Source organism: Pongo pygmaeus, chromosome 18 (genome assembly GCF_028885625.2).
Source record: "Pongo pygmaeus isolate AG05252 chromosome 18, NHGRI_mPonPyg2-v2.0_pri, whole genome shotgun sequence".
Taxonomy (NCBI): domain Eukaryota; kingdom Metazoa; phylum Chordata; class Mammalia; order Primates; family Hominidae; genus Pongo; species Pongo pygmaeus.
The window spans coordinates 72,116,880-72,135,072 of record NC_072391.2 but is presented as its reverse complement, the minus strand read 5'-3'; the positions used below and the strand labels follow the sequence as shown (position 1 = coordinate 72,135,072).

General features: G+C 44.0%; 1 protein-coding gene across 8 annotated transcripts in view; it reads left to right on the top strand.

Moving 5' to 3' along the window:
* Positions 1-18,193, top strand: part of WDR59 (WD repeat domain 59) — a 131,542-nt gene that overhangs the window by 12,584 nt on the left and 100,765 nt on the right. For all 8 annotated transcript variants that reach the window (XM_063654536.1, XM_063654537.1, XM_063654538.1 and 5 more), the window contains exons 2-3: positions 6,585-6,634; positions 15,792-15,927. In XM_063654536.1, coding sequence (XP_063510606.1) covers positions 6,585-6,634; positions 15,792-15,927 — 186 coding nt within the window. The remainder of the gene's footprint in view (positions 1-6,584; positions 6,635-15,791; positions 15,928-18,193) is intronic.

Sequence of the window (18,193 nt, the reverse complement as noted above, 5' to 3'; positions counted from 1 at the left end):
GCTTCAGAACACTGTTGCCTTTGGAAGTTGACTCACCAAGAAGTTTTTTAAATGAGGACAGCAGCAATTTGTAGTCTAATAGAGTCTTATGGAATTGATTTCCTTCATTAGCCATCAGTTAGCTTGACGTTTCCAAATTATTAATTATACTTACTCCAAGAGAATAAGAATCAAATATCACCATCAATTCTCATTTCATAAAGGGCAAGTAATTCCTAAAGTGTTAAGTGTGCCAAAAGTCACCATCCTTCTTGCAGTTGAAGGAACAAAGGCTTCTAAGAAGAACTTCATTCTCTTCTGTTTAAAGATGCCTGTTTTGATAGAGAGCAGTCCTGGACAGTAAGTTTGTTTTCCTACAGTCGAGGAGGACTTTTCAGTATGGAAAAGCAAGAGTTTGGCTGGGCATGGTGGCACATGCCCATAACCCCAGCCCCTTGGGAGGCTGAGGCTGAGGCAGGAAGATTGCTTGAGCCCAGGAGTTCAACACCAGCCTGGGCAACATAGTGACTCCCCATCTCTACACAAAATTTTGAAATTAGCCGGGTGTGGTGGTGTGCACCTGTAGTACCAGTTACTTGGGAGCCTGAGGCAGGATAAGCACTTGAGCCCAGAAGTTTGGGGTTACAGTGAGTGCCACTGCACTCCAGCCTGGGCAACAGAGTGAGACACTCTCTTAGAGAGAGGCTGGGTGCGGTGACTCACACCTGTAATCCCTGCACTTTGGGAGGCCCAGGCAGGTGGATCACTTAAGGTCAGTAGTTTGAGACCAGCCTGGCCAACATGGTGAAACCCTATCTCTACTAAAAATACAAAAAACAGCCAGGCACGGTGGCAGACACCGGTAATTGCATCTACTGAGGAGGCTGAGGCGGGAGAATTGCTTGAACCCAGGAGGCGGAGGTTGCAGTGAGCTGAGATTGCGCCACTGCACTCTAGCCTGGGTGACAGAGCAAGACTCCATTTCAAAAAAAAAAAAAAAAGAAGAAAGGAAGGAAAACTGATGAAAATTTTACAGTATAAAGTGTATGGGTAAGGTACACAAATCTTTTTTTTCTCTCTTTTTGGGACCACTGTCAGAAACACAAAATTTTTTTCATCACATTGTTCTAATAGAATGTCTCACACAGCAGGCAGTGAGCTATTGAAGTTTATTGTCCTAGGAGGTATTAACGAAACAAATGAACTTTAAAAGTTTAGATAAACTCGTGGGTGATAAATTATTAAGGGGAATTATCAAGAGAAACTACCAAAAATATTCTCAGAGACGTCAAGGAACACCTTGGTACAACGTGAGCTGGAAGGACCCTGATTTTGACTTGGTTCTGACCTACCATCTTTTTTTTTGGCTTTTTTTTTTTTTAGACAGGGTCTTGCTTTGTCATTTAGCCAGGAGTGCAGTGGTGTGAACATGGCTCATTGCAGCCTCAACCTCTCGGGCTCAAGTTATCCTCCCCTCAGCCCCCCAAGTAGCTGGGACTACAAGTGCATACACCATTCCTGGCTAATTTTTTTTTTTTTTTAAGAAATGTTGTTTCACCATGTTGTCCAGGCTGGTCTCGAACTCCTGGGCTCCAAGCGATCCTGCTGCCTTGGCTTCCCAAAGTCCTGGGATTATAGGTGTGCACCACCATGCCCAGCCACAACAACCATCTTTCATACTACAGATTTTTACAGAGCACCTCTGTGTACAAAGCACCTTCCTGGGTGCTCTGGGAGAAATGAAATAGACCATGCTCAGCAGGGACTCATCAGCTAGTTGGAGAAGAAAGATGCGTATAAAAGTAACTAAACACAAAGCAAATTGTGGCAAGTTCTGTGATGGAGGGGCAGAGAAAGTGCATTTGGAAAAGGTGGAACCTGCTTAGAGAGGTCCCTGGGAGAGCTGTTTTTTTTTTTTTTTTTTTTTTTTTTTTGAGACGGAGTCTCTCTGTGTCCCTCAGGCTGGCGCACCTCAGCTCACTGCAAGCTCCGCCTCCTGGGTTCATGCCATTCTGGGAGAGCTTTTTAGGGGTGGTATGTCTTGGGACTTAGAAGATAAGTAGAATTAAGTGAAATGACAAATGACAAGGTATCACATTGCCTGCCTTTAAATTATAGTACAAGGCTGTGGTAACTCAAACAGCATGGTACTGCTACAAAACTAGATATATAGACCAATGGAACAGAATAGAGAACACAGAAATAAAGCTACATACCTACAACCAACTGATCTTTGACAAAGTTGACAAAAATTAATAATAGGGAAAGGAGTTCTAGACCAGCCTAGGCAGCATGGTGAAACCCCATCTCTACCAAAAATACAACAAATTAGCTGGGTGTGGTGGCATGCGCCTGTGGTCCCAGGTATGTGAGAGGCTGAGGTGACAGGATCACTTGAACCCAGGAGGCAGAGGTTGCAGTGAGCTGAGATTGAGCCACTGCACTCCAGCCTGGGCAGAAAGTTGAGACCCTGTCTCAAGAAACCCCCCAAAACTCCACAAAAATTAGCAGGCTGAGGTGGGAGGATCATTTGAATCTAGGAGTTTGAGGCTGCAGTAAGCTGAGATCGTGCCACTGTACTCCAACCTATGTGACACTTTGGGAGGCTGAGCTGGCGATCACCTTAGGTCAGGAGTTCGAGACCAGCCTGAGAAACATGGTGAAACCCAAAGAATACAAAAATGAGCCGGATGTGGTGGCACATGCCTGTAATCTCGGCTACTTGGGAGGCTGAGGCAGGAGAATCGCTTGAACCCGGGAGGCAAAGGTTGCAGTGAGCTAATGCCGTTGCACTCCAGCCTGGGCAACAAGAGTGAAACTCCATCTCAGACAAACAAACAAAAAACAGGCCGGGTACAGTGGCTCACACCTGTAATCCCAGTACTTTGGGAGGCTGAGGTGGGTGGATCACAGGGTCAGGAGATTGAGACCATCCTGGCTAACACGGTGAAACCCCGTCTCTACTAAAAATACAAAAAATTAGCCAGGGGTAGTGGCATGCACCTGTAATCCCACCTACTTGGGAGGCTGAGGCCTGAGAATCACTTGAACCCGGGAGGCGGAGGTTGCAGTGAGCCAAGATCGTGCCATTGCACTCCAGCCTGGGTGACAGAGCGAGACTCCGTCTCAAAAACAAAACAAATATGTGTTATATATATATATGTTTATAACTAGCCAGTTTAAATTTAATCTGTAAGTGGATATAAAATGCCACTTTACATCTCTAACCTGTCTTTAATCTTCAGCAGGCACCTTTCTTCAGACGGCTGGGAAATTCTATCTCAGTCCTTGCAGGGCTTCCCCTCCTCACTTGCAGTGTGGTCATACAAAAATCCCATAGTCCCGTGGTTCTTAACCCATGTCTAGAATTCCCCACCGGGTGTGATGAGGGTGGAGAGGGCTTGGATTGCAGACTCCTTTTCCCCACAAAGCACTCACTTTCTCTGGTTAGGTCGTTTTCATTTCCTTTGCTCAGTGTTCCCTTTCTCCATTCCTTCTTTGGGACAGCTTAGTGTAACCTTCCTCAGTGTGCTCCTGCAAACATGGTGGTAACCTGTTTTTTCTAGGGTAGTGGTGGGGAAAATCACATAGGTGGTGTTGTGGTGGTAGTGGTAGTTTTTCTTTTTTAAAATAACTTCCTCTGATATGGATGAGTTATGATAGTCTATTTGCCGTTTTTGTTTTGTTTTGTTTTTTTTTAGACATAGTCTTGCTCTGTCGCCCAGGCTGGAGTACAGTGGCAAGATCTCAGCTTACTGCATGCAGCCTCCACCTCCTGGGTTCAAGCGATCCTTCTACCTCAGCCTCCCGAGCAGCTGGGACTACAGATGCATGCCACCACCCCTGGCTGATTTTTGTATATTTAGTAGAAATGGGGTTTCGCCTTGTTGGCCAGGCTGGTCTTGAACTCCTTACCTCAGGTGATCCGCCTGCCTCGGCCTCCAAAAGTGCTGGGATTACAGGTGTGAGCTACTGCACCCGGTCCAGATTTAGCATCTTACAACAACATCCATTTATTAGCTCACAGCTCTGTAGGTCAGAAGTCCAGGCACTCTCAGCTCCTACATGCTGTCTCAGGTCCTTGCCATGTCCTTCTGTCTTTGCAGCCAGCAATGAGAATCTTCATGTTGAATCTCTCACCCTTTTAATCTCTGACTTCCTGTCTCTGACATCTAGACATAGATTTAAAGGGCTGATGAGACTCAGTTTCTCAGTCTCCCCGTCCTCTAACTTTTCATCATCCCAAATAGGAGCTCTGTACCCATTAAACAGTAACTCCGCATTCTCTACTTCCTGTAGACCCTGGCAACCTCCATTCTACTTTTTGTTTCTATGAGTTCATCTGCTTTAGGTGGAGTCATATAATATTTGTCCTTTTGCATCTGGGATACTCCACTTAGCATGTTTCCAAGCTTCATCCATGTTGTAGCATGTATCAGAATTGCCTTCCCTTTTAAGGCTGAATAATATTCCATTATATGTCTGTACCACGTTTTGTTTATCTGTTCCTTCATTGGTGGACATTTGGGTTGTTTGAGGTCTTTTTATCTTTTTTTTTGTTTTGTTTGAGACCGAGTCTCGCTTTATTGCCCAAGCTGGAGTGCGATGGCATGTCTTGGCTCACTGCAACCTCTGCTTCCCGGGGTCAAGTGATTCTCCTGCCTCAGCCTCCTGAGTAGCTAGGATTACAGGTGCCTGCCACCACGCCTGGCTAATTTTTGTATTTTTAGTAGAGATGAGGTTTCACCGTGTTGGCCAGGCTGATCTCGAACTCCTGACCTCAGGTGATCCACCCTCCTTGGCCTCCCAAATTGCCAGGATTACAGGCATGAGCTACCGCGCCCGGCCGAGTTCTATCTTAAGGTCAACTGATTGGGACCTTAATTACATCCATAAAATCCCTTCCCAATAGTAGCTAGATTCGTGTTCAGTGAATGTTGAATGGCAGGGAAAAGGTGTGTATATACCAAGGGCCTGGAATCTTCAGGGCTATCTGTTAGGATTCTGCCTACCACAGACTCCCCAGAAAGATTACACAGATCTTGTTAGAGGAACTGTCTTGCCTTCCTCCTTATCATCTCCTTACCGTCTGTAAATTGCACAGAGGAATCCTGGAAATGGCATCTAATTTCACTGCCTGCCTTCTGGGCTTCTGTCTGCTCCTGACTGGTGCACTGAAGGATGCATATTAATCTCTTTGCAGCCTCCGGTGAGAGTACTCTGGCTTCTTGTCCCCAGTATTACTTATGATGTTTCTTGAGGGTGGACGACTTGAGAAACCCACTAAATAAGGCCAGCGAGGGTGAGGGAAAGAAGGTGCTTACCATTTGTGATTTGTGATTGTGGCAGTGGCAGAATGTGTAAAATGGATTCTTCGTTGATACTCTCTTGGAGAGAACTTAGAGCATTTAATAACCAAACAGTGGCACAAACTGTTTCATGATACTGGCATGAGAGTGCAGCAGGATTTGAACTTGTCCAAAGAAATTCAGGGCAATAACTGCCCGGATTAAAACAAGCCTTGTGCTCAGCCTGAATGCACATTCTTTGGACTCAGTGCCGTCTCTTGGGAGTTAGACGTTGGATCCTGAAACGATGTGATAGTGCTCCCTGGGAATTGGGAGACCCGGGAAATAGAAACCAGTTAAATGCACTAGAAATTTCAGAGTGAATGTGGCCTGGGGATGTCAGTATCAAGCGTATGATCTTGGATTCAGCAGAGGTGGTGTTTGAATATTGCCAACTGCCATATGGCTTGAGGAGAAGTCCATGCCCTTTGAAAAGTCACGGGTGTCTTGGGTGTGTGTGGGGTGGGGGTGTCCAGGTTAGGTTTCACTTGGAAGAAGGCTCTTTGTACATAGTAGCTGCTGTTTTCTCTGAGCTAATCAGCCTCCCCATGGGCTCCAGGACTTCCGTCTCTTCAATTTATTTATTTTTATTTATTTTTTGAGATGGAGTCTCACTCTGTTGCCCAGGCTGGAGTGCAGTGGCTCGATCTTGACTCACTGCAACCTCCACCTCCCGGGTTCAAGCGATTCTCCTGCCTCATCCTCCCAAATAGCTGGGATTACAGGTGCCTGCCACAACACCAGGCTAATTTTTGCATTTTTAGTAGAGACGGGGTTTCACCATGTTGACCAAGCTGGTCTTGAACTCCTGACCTCAGGTGATCTGCCTGCCTTGGCCTCCCAAAGTGCTGGGATTACAGGTGTGAGCCACCCCGGCCAGCCTGTCTTTTTAATTTAGAATGTACCAGCTTGGTTGCGTGTAGTCTTGGTGTGGGGGTAACAGATAGCAACTGCCCTGTTGTCAAAAATGAATGTGTACTTGGGAGGCTGAGATGGGAGGATCACTTGAGACCACGAGTTCGAGTCTAGCCTGGGCAACATAGCAAGACCTTGTCTCTACAAAAAATAAAAAAAGTGAATGTGAAATTTGGTTGCGAATTAGAAGTGGGTGGGTAAAAGCATCCACTGTAGAGAACTAATGATACCTGCGAGCTGGGGACTTCTTGGGAGATAGGAAGAGGAAGAGCCACAGAGACCTCTGCCTTCTATCCCCGGCTGGGTTTGCTGGCAGCACTGACTCTGTGTTCTCTCTCTCAGGCAACTGCGATGTCTGTGGACTGTCTTGGGCAGCATGCGGTGCTTTCTGGGTAAGTGAGCTTGCCGAGTTTGTAAACTCGGCAAATCAGGGGGATTCTGGGAACTTGGAAGCTATTCTTAATATTTAAGGATTATGATCATAGGGTTTAGTTCTGATATCCTGTTTGTCTCAGGGCTACTTGGAGGGATTATTTGAAGTTTATTTTAATCTCTGCCCTAATAGGTAAGCAGTAAAACACCTTTGAAGTTTTAGTGACTGGTAGCTTGAACTTGAAATTGCAATTTTCTGTTTACTACAAGACTCAAGGATGTTTGCTACTACATACCTGAAGGATGTAATCTATTATGGTCAAGCAGGTGGTTTCTAGGATTGAAGGAATCTGAGTTCCAGTTTGACGGTGCCACTAACTGTGAGCCCCTGGACATTTATTCAGTTTGGCTTAACTGGACTTTGGTTTTCTCATGAAGGAATTTGATTTCATCATGAAGGAACTGAATGACATAGTTTCTGTAGCATCTTCTGGCTCAAAATTTTTAAGACTCTGCCAATTAAGGGCCATCTCTGCTTTTCTAATAACCCTAACATTGTACTATTGGGATAAAATGTAATAATCAAGCCACGCATGGCCTGTAGTCCCAGCTACTTGCAAAGTGGAGGCAGGAGGATCACTTGAGCCAAGGAGGTCAAGACCAGCCTGGTCAACATAGCAAGACCCCATCTCAAAAAAAAATTTTTTTTTTTTTTTTTTGAGATGGAGTTTTGCTCTTGTCGCCTAGGCTGGAGTGCAATGGCACGATCTTGGCTCACTGCAACCTCTGGCTCCTGTGTTGAAGTGATTCTCCTGCCTCAGCTTCCCAGGTAGCTGGGATTATAGGTGTGTGTCACCACGCCCGGCTCATTTTTTGTATTTTTAGCAGAGACAGGGTTTCACCATGTTGGCCAGGCTGACCTCGAACTCCTGATCTCAGGTGATCTACCTGCCTTGGCCTCCAAAGTGCCTCCTAAAGTGCTGGGATTACAGGTGTGAGCTGCCATACCCAGCCAGAAATTTTTTTTGTTGGTCCTGGTCCCCTTTCCCTTTCGTGTTGCTCTCGAGTACAGTCCTTACCTCTAGGATCCACTGTGTTTCCATTAATGTAGTTGTTTATGAACCCATTTACAAATCAGTGAAAATATTTTCTTTTCTATCAGCTTCATTAATTTATTTTGAAATTGTGTTTTACCTTTTTTAAAAAAGCATACAACATGGTAAACATTTAAAAAGTTCAGAAGGATATACAATGAAAAGTAAATTTCCTTCCTACCTCTGACCACCTCCCCAGAGAAAATTATTGATATCATTTTTTTGTGTGTCATACTAGGTGCCTAGGTAAGGGAAAGTTGGTATCTCTTTTCTGCCTCCAGCTCCCTACTCATTTTTTTTTTTTTTTTTTCGAGGTGGTGTTTCACTCTTGTTGCCCAGGCTGGAGTGCAGTGGCATGATCTTGACTCACTGCAACCTCCGCCTTCTGGTTTCAAGTGATTCTCCTGCCTGGGATTATAGCCTCCCGAGTACCTGGGATTATAGGCGCCCACCACCATGCCCAGCTGATTTTTGTATTTTTAGTAGAGATCGGGTTTCACCATATTGGCCAGGCTGATCTTGAACTCCTGACCTAGTGATCCTCCCGGCTCACTCTCACAAAGTCCTGGGATTACAGGCGTGAGCCACCGTGCCTGGCACACATTTTTACTATTTTTCAACATGATCTTGAAGCTTTATATTTCATTTTCTTTCTTTTTTTCTTTTTTTTTTAGAGATGGGAGTCTTGCTTTGTTGCCCAGGCTGGTCTTGAACTGTTGGGCTCAAGCAATCCTCTCACCTTGGCCTCATTTCATATTCTCTCTCTCTCTCTCACTCTCTCACTCTCTCACTCACCCTTTCTCTGTTTCTCCCTTTTCCCCTTTCTTTCTTTTGAGACAGGGTCTCACTCTATCACCCAGGCTGGAGTGTAGTCACTGATGTGATCTCAGCTCACTGCAGCCTTGACATCCCAGACTCAAGCAATCCATCTGCCTCTGCCTTGGCCTCCTGAAGTATTTTCTTTTCTTTTTTAAAAAAATTTAATTTAATTTTAAGTTCCAGGATACATGTGCAGGATGTGCAGGTTTGTTATGTAGGTAAACGTGTGCTATGGTGGTTTGCTACACCTATCAACCCATCACCTAGGTATTAAGCCCCACATGCATTAGCTATTTATCCCAATGCTCTCCTTCCCCCTGGACCCCCAACAAGTCTCAGTGTGCATTGTTCCTCTCCCTGTGTCCATGTGTTCTCACTGTTCAGCTCACACTTAAAACTGAGAACATGTGGTATTTGGTTTTCTGTTCCTGTGTTAGTTGCTGAGGATAATGGCTTCCAGCTCCATCCATGTCCCTGCAAAGGACATGATCTCATTCCTTTTTATGACTGCATAGTACTCCATGATGTGTGTGTACCACATTTTCTTTATCCAGTCTATCATTGGTGGGCATTTGGGTTGATTCCATGTCTTTGCTATTGTGAATAGTGCTTCACTGAACATATGTATGCATGTATCTTTATTTTTATTTGTATTTTTTTTTGAAGACGGAGTCTCGCTCTGTCACCCAGGCTGGAGTGCAGTGGCATGATCTCTGCTCACTACAACCTCTGCCTTCCGGGTTCAAGCATTTCTGCCTCAACCTCCCGAGTAGCTGGGACTACATGTGCACACTGCCACGCCTAGCTAATTTTTTGTATTTTAGTAGAAACGGGGTTTCACCATGTTGCCCAGGCTGGTCTCGAACTCCTGAACTCAGGCAATCCACCCACCTCGGCCTCCCAAAGTGCTAGGATTACAGGCGTGAGCCACCGTGCCTGGCCATATCTTTATAATAGAATGATTTAGATTCCTCTGGGTACATACCCTATAATGGGATTGCTGGGTCAAATGGTATTTCTGCCTCTAGGTCTTTCAGGATTCTCTCACCACTCCTGTTCAACATAGTATTGAAAGTTCTGGCCAGGGCAATCAGGCAAGAGAAATAATGAATATTCAAATAGGAAGAGAGGAAAAAAAAAATAAAATATAAACAGAGAGGAAGTCAAACTGCCCCTGTTTGCAGATGACATGATCCTATATCTAGGAAACCCCGTTGTCTCAGCCCAAAAGCTTCTTAAGCTGATAAGCAACTTTAGCAAAATTTCAGGATACCAAATCAATGTGCAAAAATCACAAGCATTCCTATACACCAACAATAGGCAAGCAGAGAGCCAAATCATGAATGAACTTCCATTCACAATTGTTACAAAGAGAATAAAATACCTAGGAATACGGCTAACAAGGGAAGTGAAGGACCTCTTCAAGGAGAACTACAAACCACTGTACGAGGAAATCAGAGAGGACAGAAACAAATAGCAAAACATTCCATGCTCATGGATAGGAAGAATCAATATCATGAAAATGGCCATACCTCCCAAAGTAATTTATAGATTCAATGCTGTTCAAATTAAACTACCATTGACATTGTTCACAGAATTAGAAAAAACTATAAAATTCATACGGAACCCAGAAAGAGCCTGTATAGCCAAGACAATTCTAAACAAAAAGAACAAAGCTGGCGGTATCACACTACCTGACTTCAAACTATCCTACAAGGCTACAGTAACCAAAACAGCATGGTATTGGTACAAAACAGACACATAGACCAATGGAATAGAATAGAGATATCAGAAACAAGACTGCACATCTACAACCATCTGATCTTTGACAAACCTGACAAAAACAATCAATGGGGAAAGGATTCCCTGTTTAACAAGTGGTGCTGGAAGAACTGGCTAGCCGTATGTAGAAAATGGAAACTGGACCCCTTCCTTAAACCTTATAAAAAAATAAACTCAAGATGGATTAAAGACTTAAATGTAAAATCCAAAACTATAAAAACCCTAGAAGAAAATCTAGGCAGTACCATTCAGGGCATAGGCATGGGCAAAGATTTTATGACAAAAGCACCAAAAGCAATTGCAACAAAAGCAAAAATTGACAAATGGGATCTAATTAAACTAAAGAGCTTCTGTACAGCAAAAGAAACTATCATCAGCCTACAGAATGGGAGAAAATTCTTGCAACCTAGTCATCTGACAAAGGTCTAATATCCAGAATCTACAAGGAACTTAAACAAATTTACAAGAAAAAAACAACCCCATTAAAAAGTGGGCAAAGGACGTGAACAGACACCTCTCAAAAGAAGATATTTATGCAGCCAACAAACATGTGAAAAAAAGCTCATCATTACTGATCATTAGAGAAATGCACATCAAAACCACAATGAGATACCATCTCTCACCAGTCAGAGTGGCAATTATTAAAAAGTCAAGAAACAACAGATGCTGGTGAGGCTGTGGAGAAATAGGAATGCTTTTACACTGTTGATGGGAATGTAAATTAGTTCAACCATTGTGGAAAACAGTGTGGTGATTCTTGGAAGACTTAGAACTTTCATTTTCTTATATTGGGTTTTTTGTTGTTGTTGTTGTTTTGAGACAAGTTTTCACTCTGTTGCCTAGGCTAGAATGCAGATCACGGCTCACTGCAGTCTTGACTTCCAGGGCTCAAGTGATCCTTCCACCTCAACCTCCGAACTGCTGGGACTGCCGGCATGTACCACCACATCTGTCTGGCTAAGTTTTTTATTTTTGAACAGACAGGGTCTCCCTATGTTGCCCAGGCTGATCTTGAACTCCTGGGCTCAAGTGATCCTCCTGCCTTGGCCCCCCAAAATGCTGGGATTACAGACATGAGCCACTGCACATGGCATTTTCTTATACTGAATTTTACAATATGTGTAGTAAATTGTTTAAAGTGTGGTAAACTTCAGTAAATACCTAAAATTTATAAATATATATACTCATAATCACCATTCTGATTAAGATACAGAAATTTTTTTTAGAACCTTGGAAGGTCCTTCAAATCTGGAAATCTGTATCTTTTAGTTTAGAGAAATTTTTCTGTATTATGTCTTTGATCATTTTCTCCCTTTTATTTTCCCATTTTCTTTCTTTTTATTTTTTTATTTTTTTTATTTTTGAGATGGAATCTTGCTCTGTCACCAAGGCTGGAGTGCAGTGATGAAAACTTGGCTCACTGCAACCACTTCTGCTTCCTGGGTTCCAGTGATTCTCATGCCTCTGCCTCCCAGGTAGCTGGGATTACAGGTGAGCGCCACCACGCCCAGCTAATTTTTGTAGTTTTATTAGAGATGGGGTTTTCCCATGTTGGCCAGGCTGATCTCAAACTCCTGACCTTGGGCAATCCACCCACCTCAGCCTCCCGAAGTGCTGGGATTACAGATGTGAACCACTGTACCCGACCTCATTTTCTCTTCTCATTCTTTCTTGTTGGAATTCCTACTAGTAGTCAATGTTGGATATCTTGTATGACTTTTCTTCTGGCCTTGTTGTCAGTTTGGCATTCTGGGAGTTTTAAACTTTAGCTCCTTTCTTTTTATTAGATGGAGTTTCACTCCGTTGCCCAGGCTGGAGTGCAGTGGCGCAATGTCGGCTCACTGCAACCTCTGTCACCTGGGTTCAAGCAATTCTCCTGCCTCAGCCTCCCAAGTAACTGGGATTACAGGCTCATGCTGCCATGCCCAGCTAACTTTTTTGTATTTTAGTAGAGACGGAGTTTCACCGTTTTGCCCAGACTGGTCTCAAGCCCCTGAGCTCAGGCAATCCACCCGCCTCGGCCTCCCAAAGTGCTAGGATTACAGGCATGAGCCACCACGCCCGGCCTAAACTTTAGCTTCTAACACTACTTTCAGATTTTTAAAAAAATTTCAACTATTTTAATTTTCAAAAAACTTCAACTATTGTTTTAATGTTTATTATTATTTATATTGTCTCTTAACTCTTGGAGAATATTGGTTCCAAGATTTTTTCTCTTCTGCATTTATCGCTGTTTCCTTTGAATTCCTTCTTTTCTTCTTCCTTTCTCTGTTTTTTTTCATATTGTTATTATTTTGGAGGGCAGTGGGGAGGCAAGGGAGGAGTTTTTTATTTCCTTTTCTTTTTCTGTTTTGTCACCTAGGCTGGAGCACAGTGGCGCAATCATGGCTCACTGCAGCCTTGAATTGCTGGGCAAGCAGTCCTCCCGTCTCAGCCTTCTCAGTAGCTGGGACTACAGGCACATGTCACCACACCTGGCTAATTTTATTTTATTTTATTATAATTTTTTTTTTTATGCAGATAGGGTCTTGCCAGGTTGCCCAGGCTGGTCTTAAGTCCGGGCCTCAAGCAATCCTTCTGCCTCGGCCTGCAGCACTAAGAGTTCCAGTGTGAGCTGCTGCTTCCAACCATGAAAGCTTTTTTTCTTTCTGTTGCATGAGTCTCTATCCTTCAGGTTTCCTCCAGTGACTGACGTCGTTGGCTGCTAATGTTAAAGAGCGACTGGCATCTCTCTTTAAGTGGGTAGATGGTGGAGGAGATCAGGTGGGAACCAGGCCCTGTTAGTGGATGTCCAAATGTCATTATCTCCAGGGTTTTGTTGTTGTTTGCTTGCTTTTGTTTTTTCCTGGGCTGGTCATTTTCTCCTGAGAAGTCTATCTGAAGAGTAAAAGGCGGAGTCGTGAGTGCCGCATAGAGAGAGGAGTGACTTAGTGCAGCACTTCCCACTTCCCAGGTCTGGGGCTGCTCTAGGGGAGAATAGCACCCACTCTCCACTGAGGCAACCACCTGGCTGGATGGGTTGCACATAACCCTCTCCTTAGTGTTTTTTTTTTGAGATGGAGTTTTGCTTTTGTTGCCCAGGCTGGAGTGCAATGGTGCGATCTCAGCTCACTGCAACCTCTGCCTCCCAGGTTCAAGTGATCCTCCTGCCTCAGTCTCCCGAGTAGCTGGGGTTACAGGCATGCACCACCATGCCTTGCTAATTTTTTTTTATTAGCCAGAGGTTTCTCCATGTTGGTCGGGCTAGTCTCGAACTCCCGACCTCAGGTGATCCATCCACCTCGGCCTCCCACAGTGCTGGGATTACAGGCGTGGGCCACTGTGCCTGGCCTGCTTAGTGCTCTTTCAAACAGGTCTCCTAGTTTTGTTCTACTTGTTGTCTTCTAGCCCTACCCCTTGCTCTTGTCTTGAGACTAAAGCCTCCAGTTGGGGGGAAGCAACTTGCTTCGCACTCACTTCTCTCTCCATGTACTTTGGCTTTATTTAGCTTGTTTGTTTTTTTTTTTTTTTTTGAGATGGAGTCTCAGCCTGTCGCCCAGGCTGGAGTGCAGTGGCGTGATCTCAGCACACTGCAACCTCTGCCTCCCAGGTTCAAGCAATTCTCTTGCCTCAGCCTCCTGAGTAGCTGGGATTACAGGTGCCTGCCACCATGTCTAGCTAATTTTTTAGTATTTTTAGTAGAGACAGGGTTTCACCATGTTGGCCAGGCTGGTCTCCCACTTCTGACCTGAGACTATCCACCCACCTTGGCCTCCCAAAGTGCTGGGAATAGAGTTGTGAGCCACCATGCCTGGGCTATTTAGCTTTCTTTAGATCGATTACCATTTGCCCACCTGCTTTTCATTTCTTGTCTCATTTTCTTTGTCTTTGGAGGTTTTTTGTCTTCTTTACTTTTATTGTAGTGGAGCATTGGGGAAAATGAAGATAAACACTTATGTTCCATCAGGCGTGTTCACCCTTTGTACATTTGCCCTGTAAGGTCTCTGCACTCCCCTATTGATACTCACCTCACATGTATAGCTACTAGCCTTGTCCTGTTGTTCTTCTGATGGGACGATGCCAGCTGGCCATCGCAGGATCAGGTGATTCCTTTGGCGCAGGCCAGAGATTCTATGTGATATTTGTTCTGCACTTTCTTAGAAGTCCTGTAAATTCTGTGAAATTGTGTATTCCCCTGGCTTTTCTTCTTCTCCCGCCATCATCTCTCCTCAGAGTTCTGCTACCACCTAGAGTTTTGGATGCCATTTCCTGGCTCTTCTGAGCAGGGATGATTAATCTTTTTCTTCATTTTTGAGCCTGCCTATTCTCATTGATCTCCAGAGGCTTGGAGTGGTCTCTAGCAAAGAATCGATAGCTGATGGCTGCAGAAATGTTGATTCACACACCAAGGGTATTTTACTTAAAAAGAAAATAGGTGAATGCAGAACCTCCCTGTTTTCAGATCCTTCATGTTGATTGGAACCTTAAACGTGACTGGCGCTTCATATGTTATTTTAATTATTATTCCTTTTTGTGGTTATTGTTAACCCTCCTGATAGATTTAGTTTAGTTTTCTTGACCAGGAAGTAGTAAGGGGAATTTTGAGATTTTCTGCTTCTGCAGGATTTTGGCTTAGTAATAAGTGATATGTTTAATTTAACTCACATTTGTTGAGTGCAGAGCACTGTGCCTGGTGATGTGATGCATACAAAGATATTCAAGACAGCCAGGCACGGTTCCTCATGCCTGTAATCCCAGCACTTTGGAAGGCTGAGGCGGGTGGATCACCTGAGGTCAGGAGTTCGAGATCAGCCTGGCCAACATGGTGAAACTCCATCTCTATAAAAAATACAAAAATTATCTAGGCGTGATGGTGGGTGCCTGTAATCCCAGCTACTTGGGAGGCTGAGGCGGGAGAATTGCTTGAACTTGGGAAGCGGAGGTTGCAGTGAGCCGAGATCTTACCACTGTACTCCAGCCTGGGTGACAGAGCAAGACTCTGTCTCAAAAAAAGAAAAAAAAAGAAAAAAATATTCGAGACATGGTTCATTCTCTGAACACTTAGTTGACTCAGGACAAGAGCCTTAAATTAGTAGTCCTGCTACAAGATAAATGCTGCGGTCAAAATGCAAACTATGCAATGGGAGTAATGTGGAATTAATTAATTTAGTAATTAACCCTAGCTGGGGGATTGGGAAAGGCTGGGAGAAGGGCAGGTTGGAGGTGAATCCAGGGGAGGAGGCCAGACTCTCATGGATGGATGTGGTAGGGAAGGCCATCTCTGGAGGTGGGACTCTCACAGGGACACTTCTTCCCTTTGTGTGACAGCCACCTTGAGTTATACTTGTCACTTCTTTGCCTTTCAGAGTAAATAAATGCCATGTGTGTTTGGGTTTTTTGGAGCACTGCTTGCAAATTGTATGCAATTCCAATTGTGCTTTTCTATCTTAATGCTAATGATGTTTTGTTTTTATACTGTTATAATGTTGGTGTTGGTCTCTAGCCGCAGATTCTTGTACATCGTCAATCTAGATGCCCCTTTTGAAGGTCACCGAAAGATCTCTCGCCAGAGCAAATGGGACATTGGAGCTGTGCAGTGGAATCCTCATGACAGCCTTGCACACTATTTTGCAGCTTCGGTGAGCTTATTTAAGGAATACAGGAGAATGCTGTTAAATGTGTCATCTGGGGCTGGCAGATCTATGTCCTATGTAGAGAAGAGAATGCAGTCCTCATTGCTCAGTTGGAAAAGAGGTTTGGATGGTTCTGAGAAAAAGACAGAGGCAAGTTACAGATTAAATATATGTGGGAATGCTCGCTGGTCCCGTCGGTGTCAGGCCTTGTATTTCTAGGGACTGAATTCAGATTTTGAAAGGGAAACAGGCAGATGCATCCATTTCTGTGAGTGGTGAGAACCTGTTTCATCAGCAGCAATGTAACTAGCCAGTGGCCAAATGGCAGATGACTTTGAAAGACATTCTAAGGAGGGTAATTGGCGAGCTGGTGTGGAGTTGACCTTCATTGCTTTCAGAGGGATCAGAAGACTCCCCCTACCCTTCCATTCAAAGGAAGGGATTCTTCCTTGATTGGGAATCATTAGATTTCATTAACCCCATCAAATTTTATGTGCCTGTTTATGTGTGATTTTTTTTTTTCCCTAGGGAAAACATGTATAAGTTTTGTTAGGTTTTCTAATACAAAAATCTTTTCTTTATACAAAAAGATTCTGGACTACAACCTCTTTGGCATCTTTCTCCAGATTCTGTGTCACATTGTATTCTAGAATAATGAGAGATCTAAATTTTTGCTCTTTTTGCACTGGGCTGGCAGGAGAGTATTTAAAGGAATTCTGATTCACCAGGGGCAGGACCACTCTACAGTCTGTCTCAGTCTGTTCTTGTCAGGAAAGGCAGTCTGCAGAAGGAAAGCATCTGAGCAAAGAAAGAAGAGCAACTTTGTCAGGCTGAGAAGGAACAGAAAGCCGCCCTTCCCAGCTATTTCCAAAATAGGATCTGCCTTTAATTGTGGATGTCCAAGGTTGCGCTGATTTTCAGGGCTATTCTGAAAGAGAAAGGGAGAGTCAGTCTTTCTGCCTTTCTACTCTCAGTTCTTTCCTGGGTGATAGAAGGAGCTCTTTTAGTTGGTTTATACCTCGGGACCCTTATTCCCCTCTCACCCTCGGCCCCTGATCGTCTAGTCCAGGGTTTTTTAACCTTGGCACTACTGGCTTGTTAGGTCATTCTTTGTGGTGGGGGTTGTCCTGTGCGTTGTAGGAAGTTCAGCGGCATCCCTGGCCCTACCTGCTAGATCTCAGTAGTATGGTCTCCTCCCCTTGTTATGACAATCAAAAATGTCTCCAGACACTGTCAGATGTCCTCTGGGAAGCGAAATCACTTCTGATTGGGTTTAGGCTGACGCCTCAGTAGTTGTACTCAGTGGATTAACACTGCATTTGTTTGGGAGTGCTAACAAAGACAGCCTTTTTAAAATTTGTTCTTTAACAATTAATCATTTTAAAGTGAACAATTCAGTATCCTTCACTGCATTCACAGTGTTGTATAACCACCACCTCTATCCAATTCCCAAACATTTCTGTCCCTCCAGGGTAAAACCCTTTATTCATTAAGCAGTTTCTCCCCATTCTTCCCTCCATTGCAACCCCTGGCAACCACCAGTCTGCGCTCTGTCTCAATGGACTGATCTATTCTGGATCTTTCATAGCCATGAAATCATAAAATAGTGGCCTTTTGTGTCTGACTTCTTTTACTTAGCATAATGTTTTGAAGTTCATCCATGTTATAGCAGGTATCAGAACTTCATTCCTTTTTATGAGTGGATAATATTCCATTGTGTAATTCTTTATCTATCCATCCATCCATCAGAGGACATTGGCTGGCTGTTGAATAGAGCTGGTATGAACATATTCGTGGATGTACTTGTTTTCACTTCTTCTGGGTAAACACCTTAGAGTGGAATTGCAGGGTCATATGGTAATTCTGTGTTTAACTTTTGGAGGGAACCACCAACTATTTCCACAGTGGCTAAACCTTTTATACTCCCATCAGCAATGCACAGTTCCAATTTTTCCATATCCTCTCCAAAATTTATTTTTTGTGTTTTTTAAAAATTGTAGCCATCCTAGTGGGTGTGAAGGTGTGAAGTGGTACTTTATTATGTTTTTTTGTTTTTTTGTTTGTTTGTTTGTTTTGAGACGGAATTTCACTCTTGTTGCCCAGGCTGGAGTGTAGTGGTGCGATCTCGGCTCACCACAACCTCCACCTCCCAGGTTCAAGCGATTCTCCTGCCTCAGCCTCCCGAGTAGCTGGGATTACAGGCACGCACCACCACACCTGGCTAATTTTGTATTTTTACTAGAGACAAGGTTTCTCCATGTTGGTCTGGCTG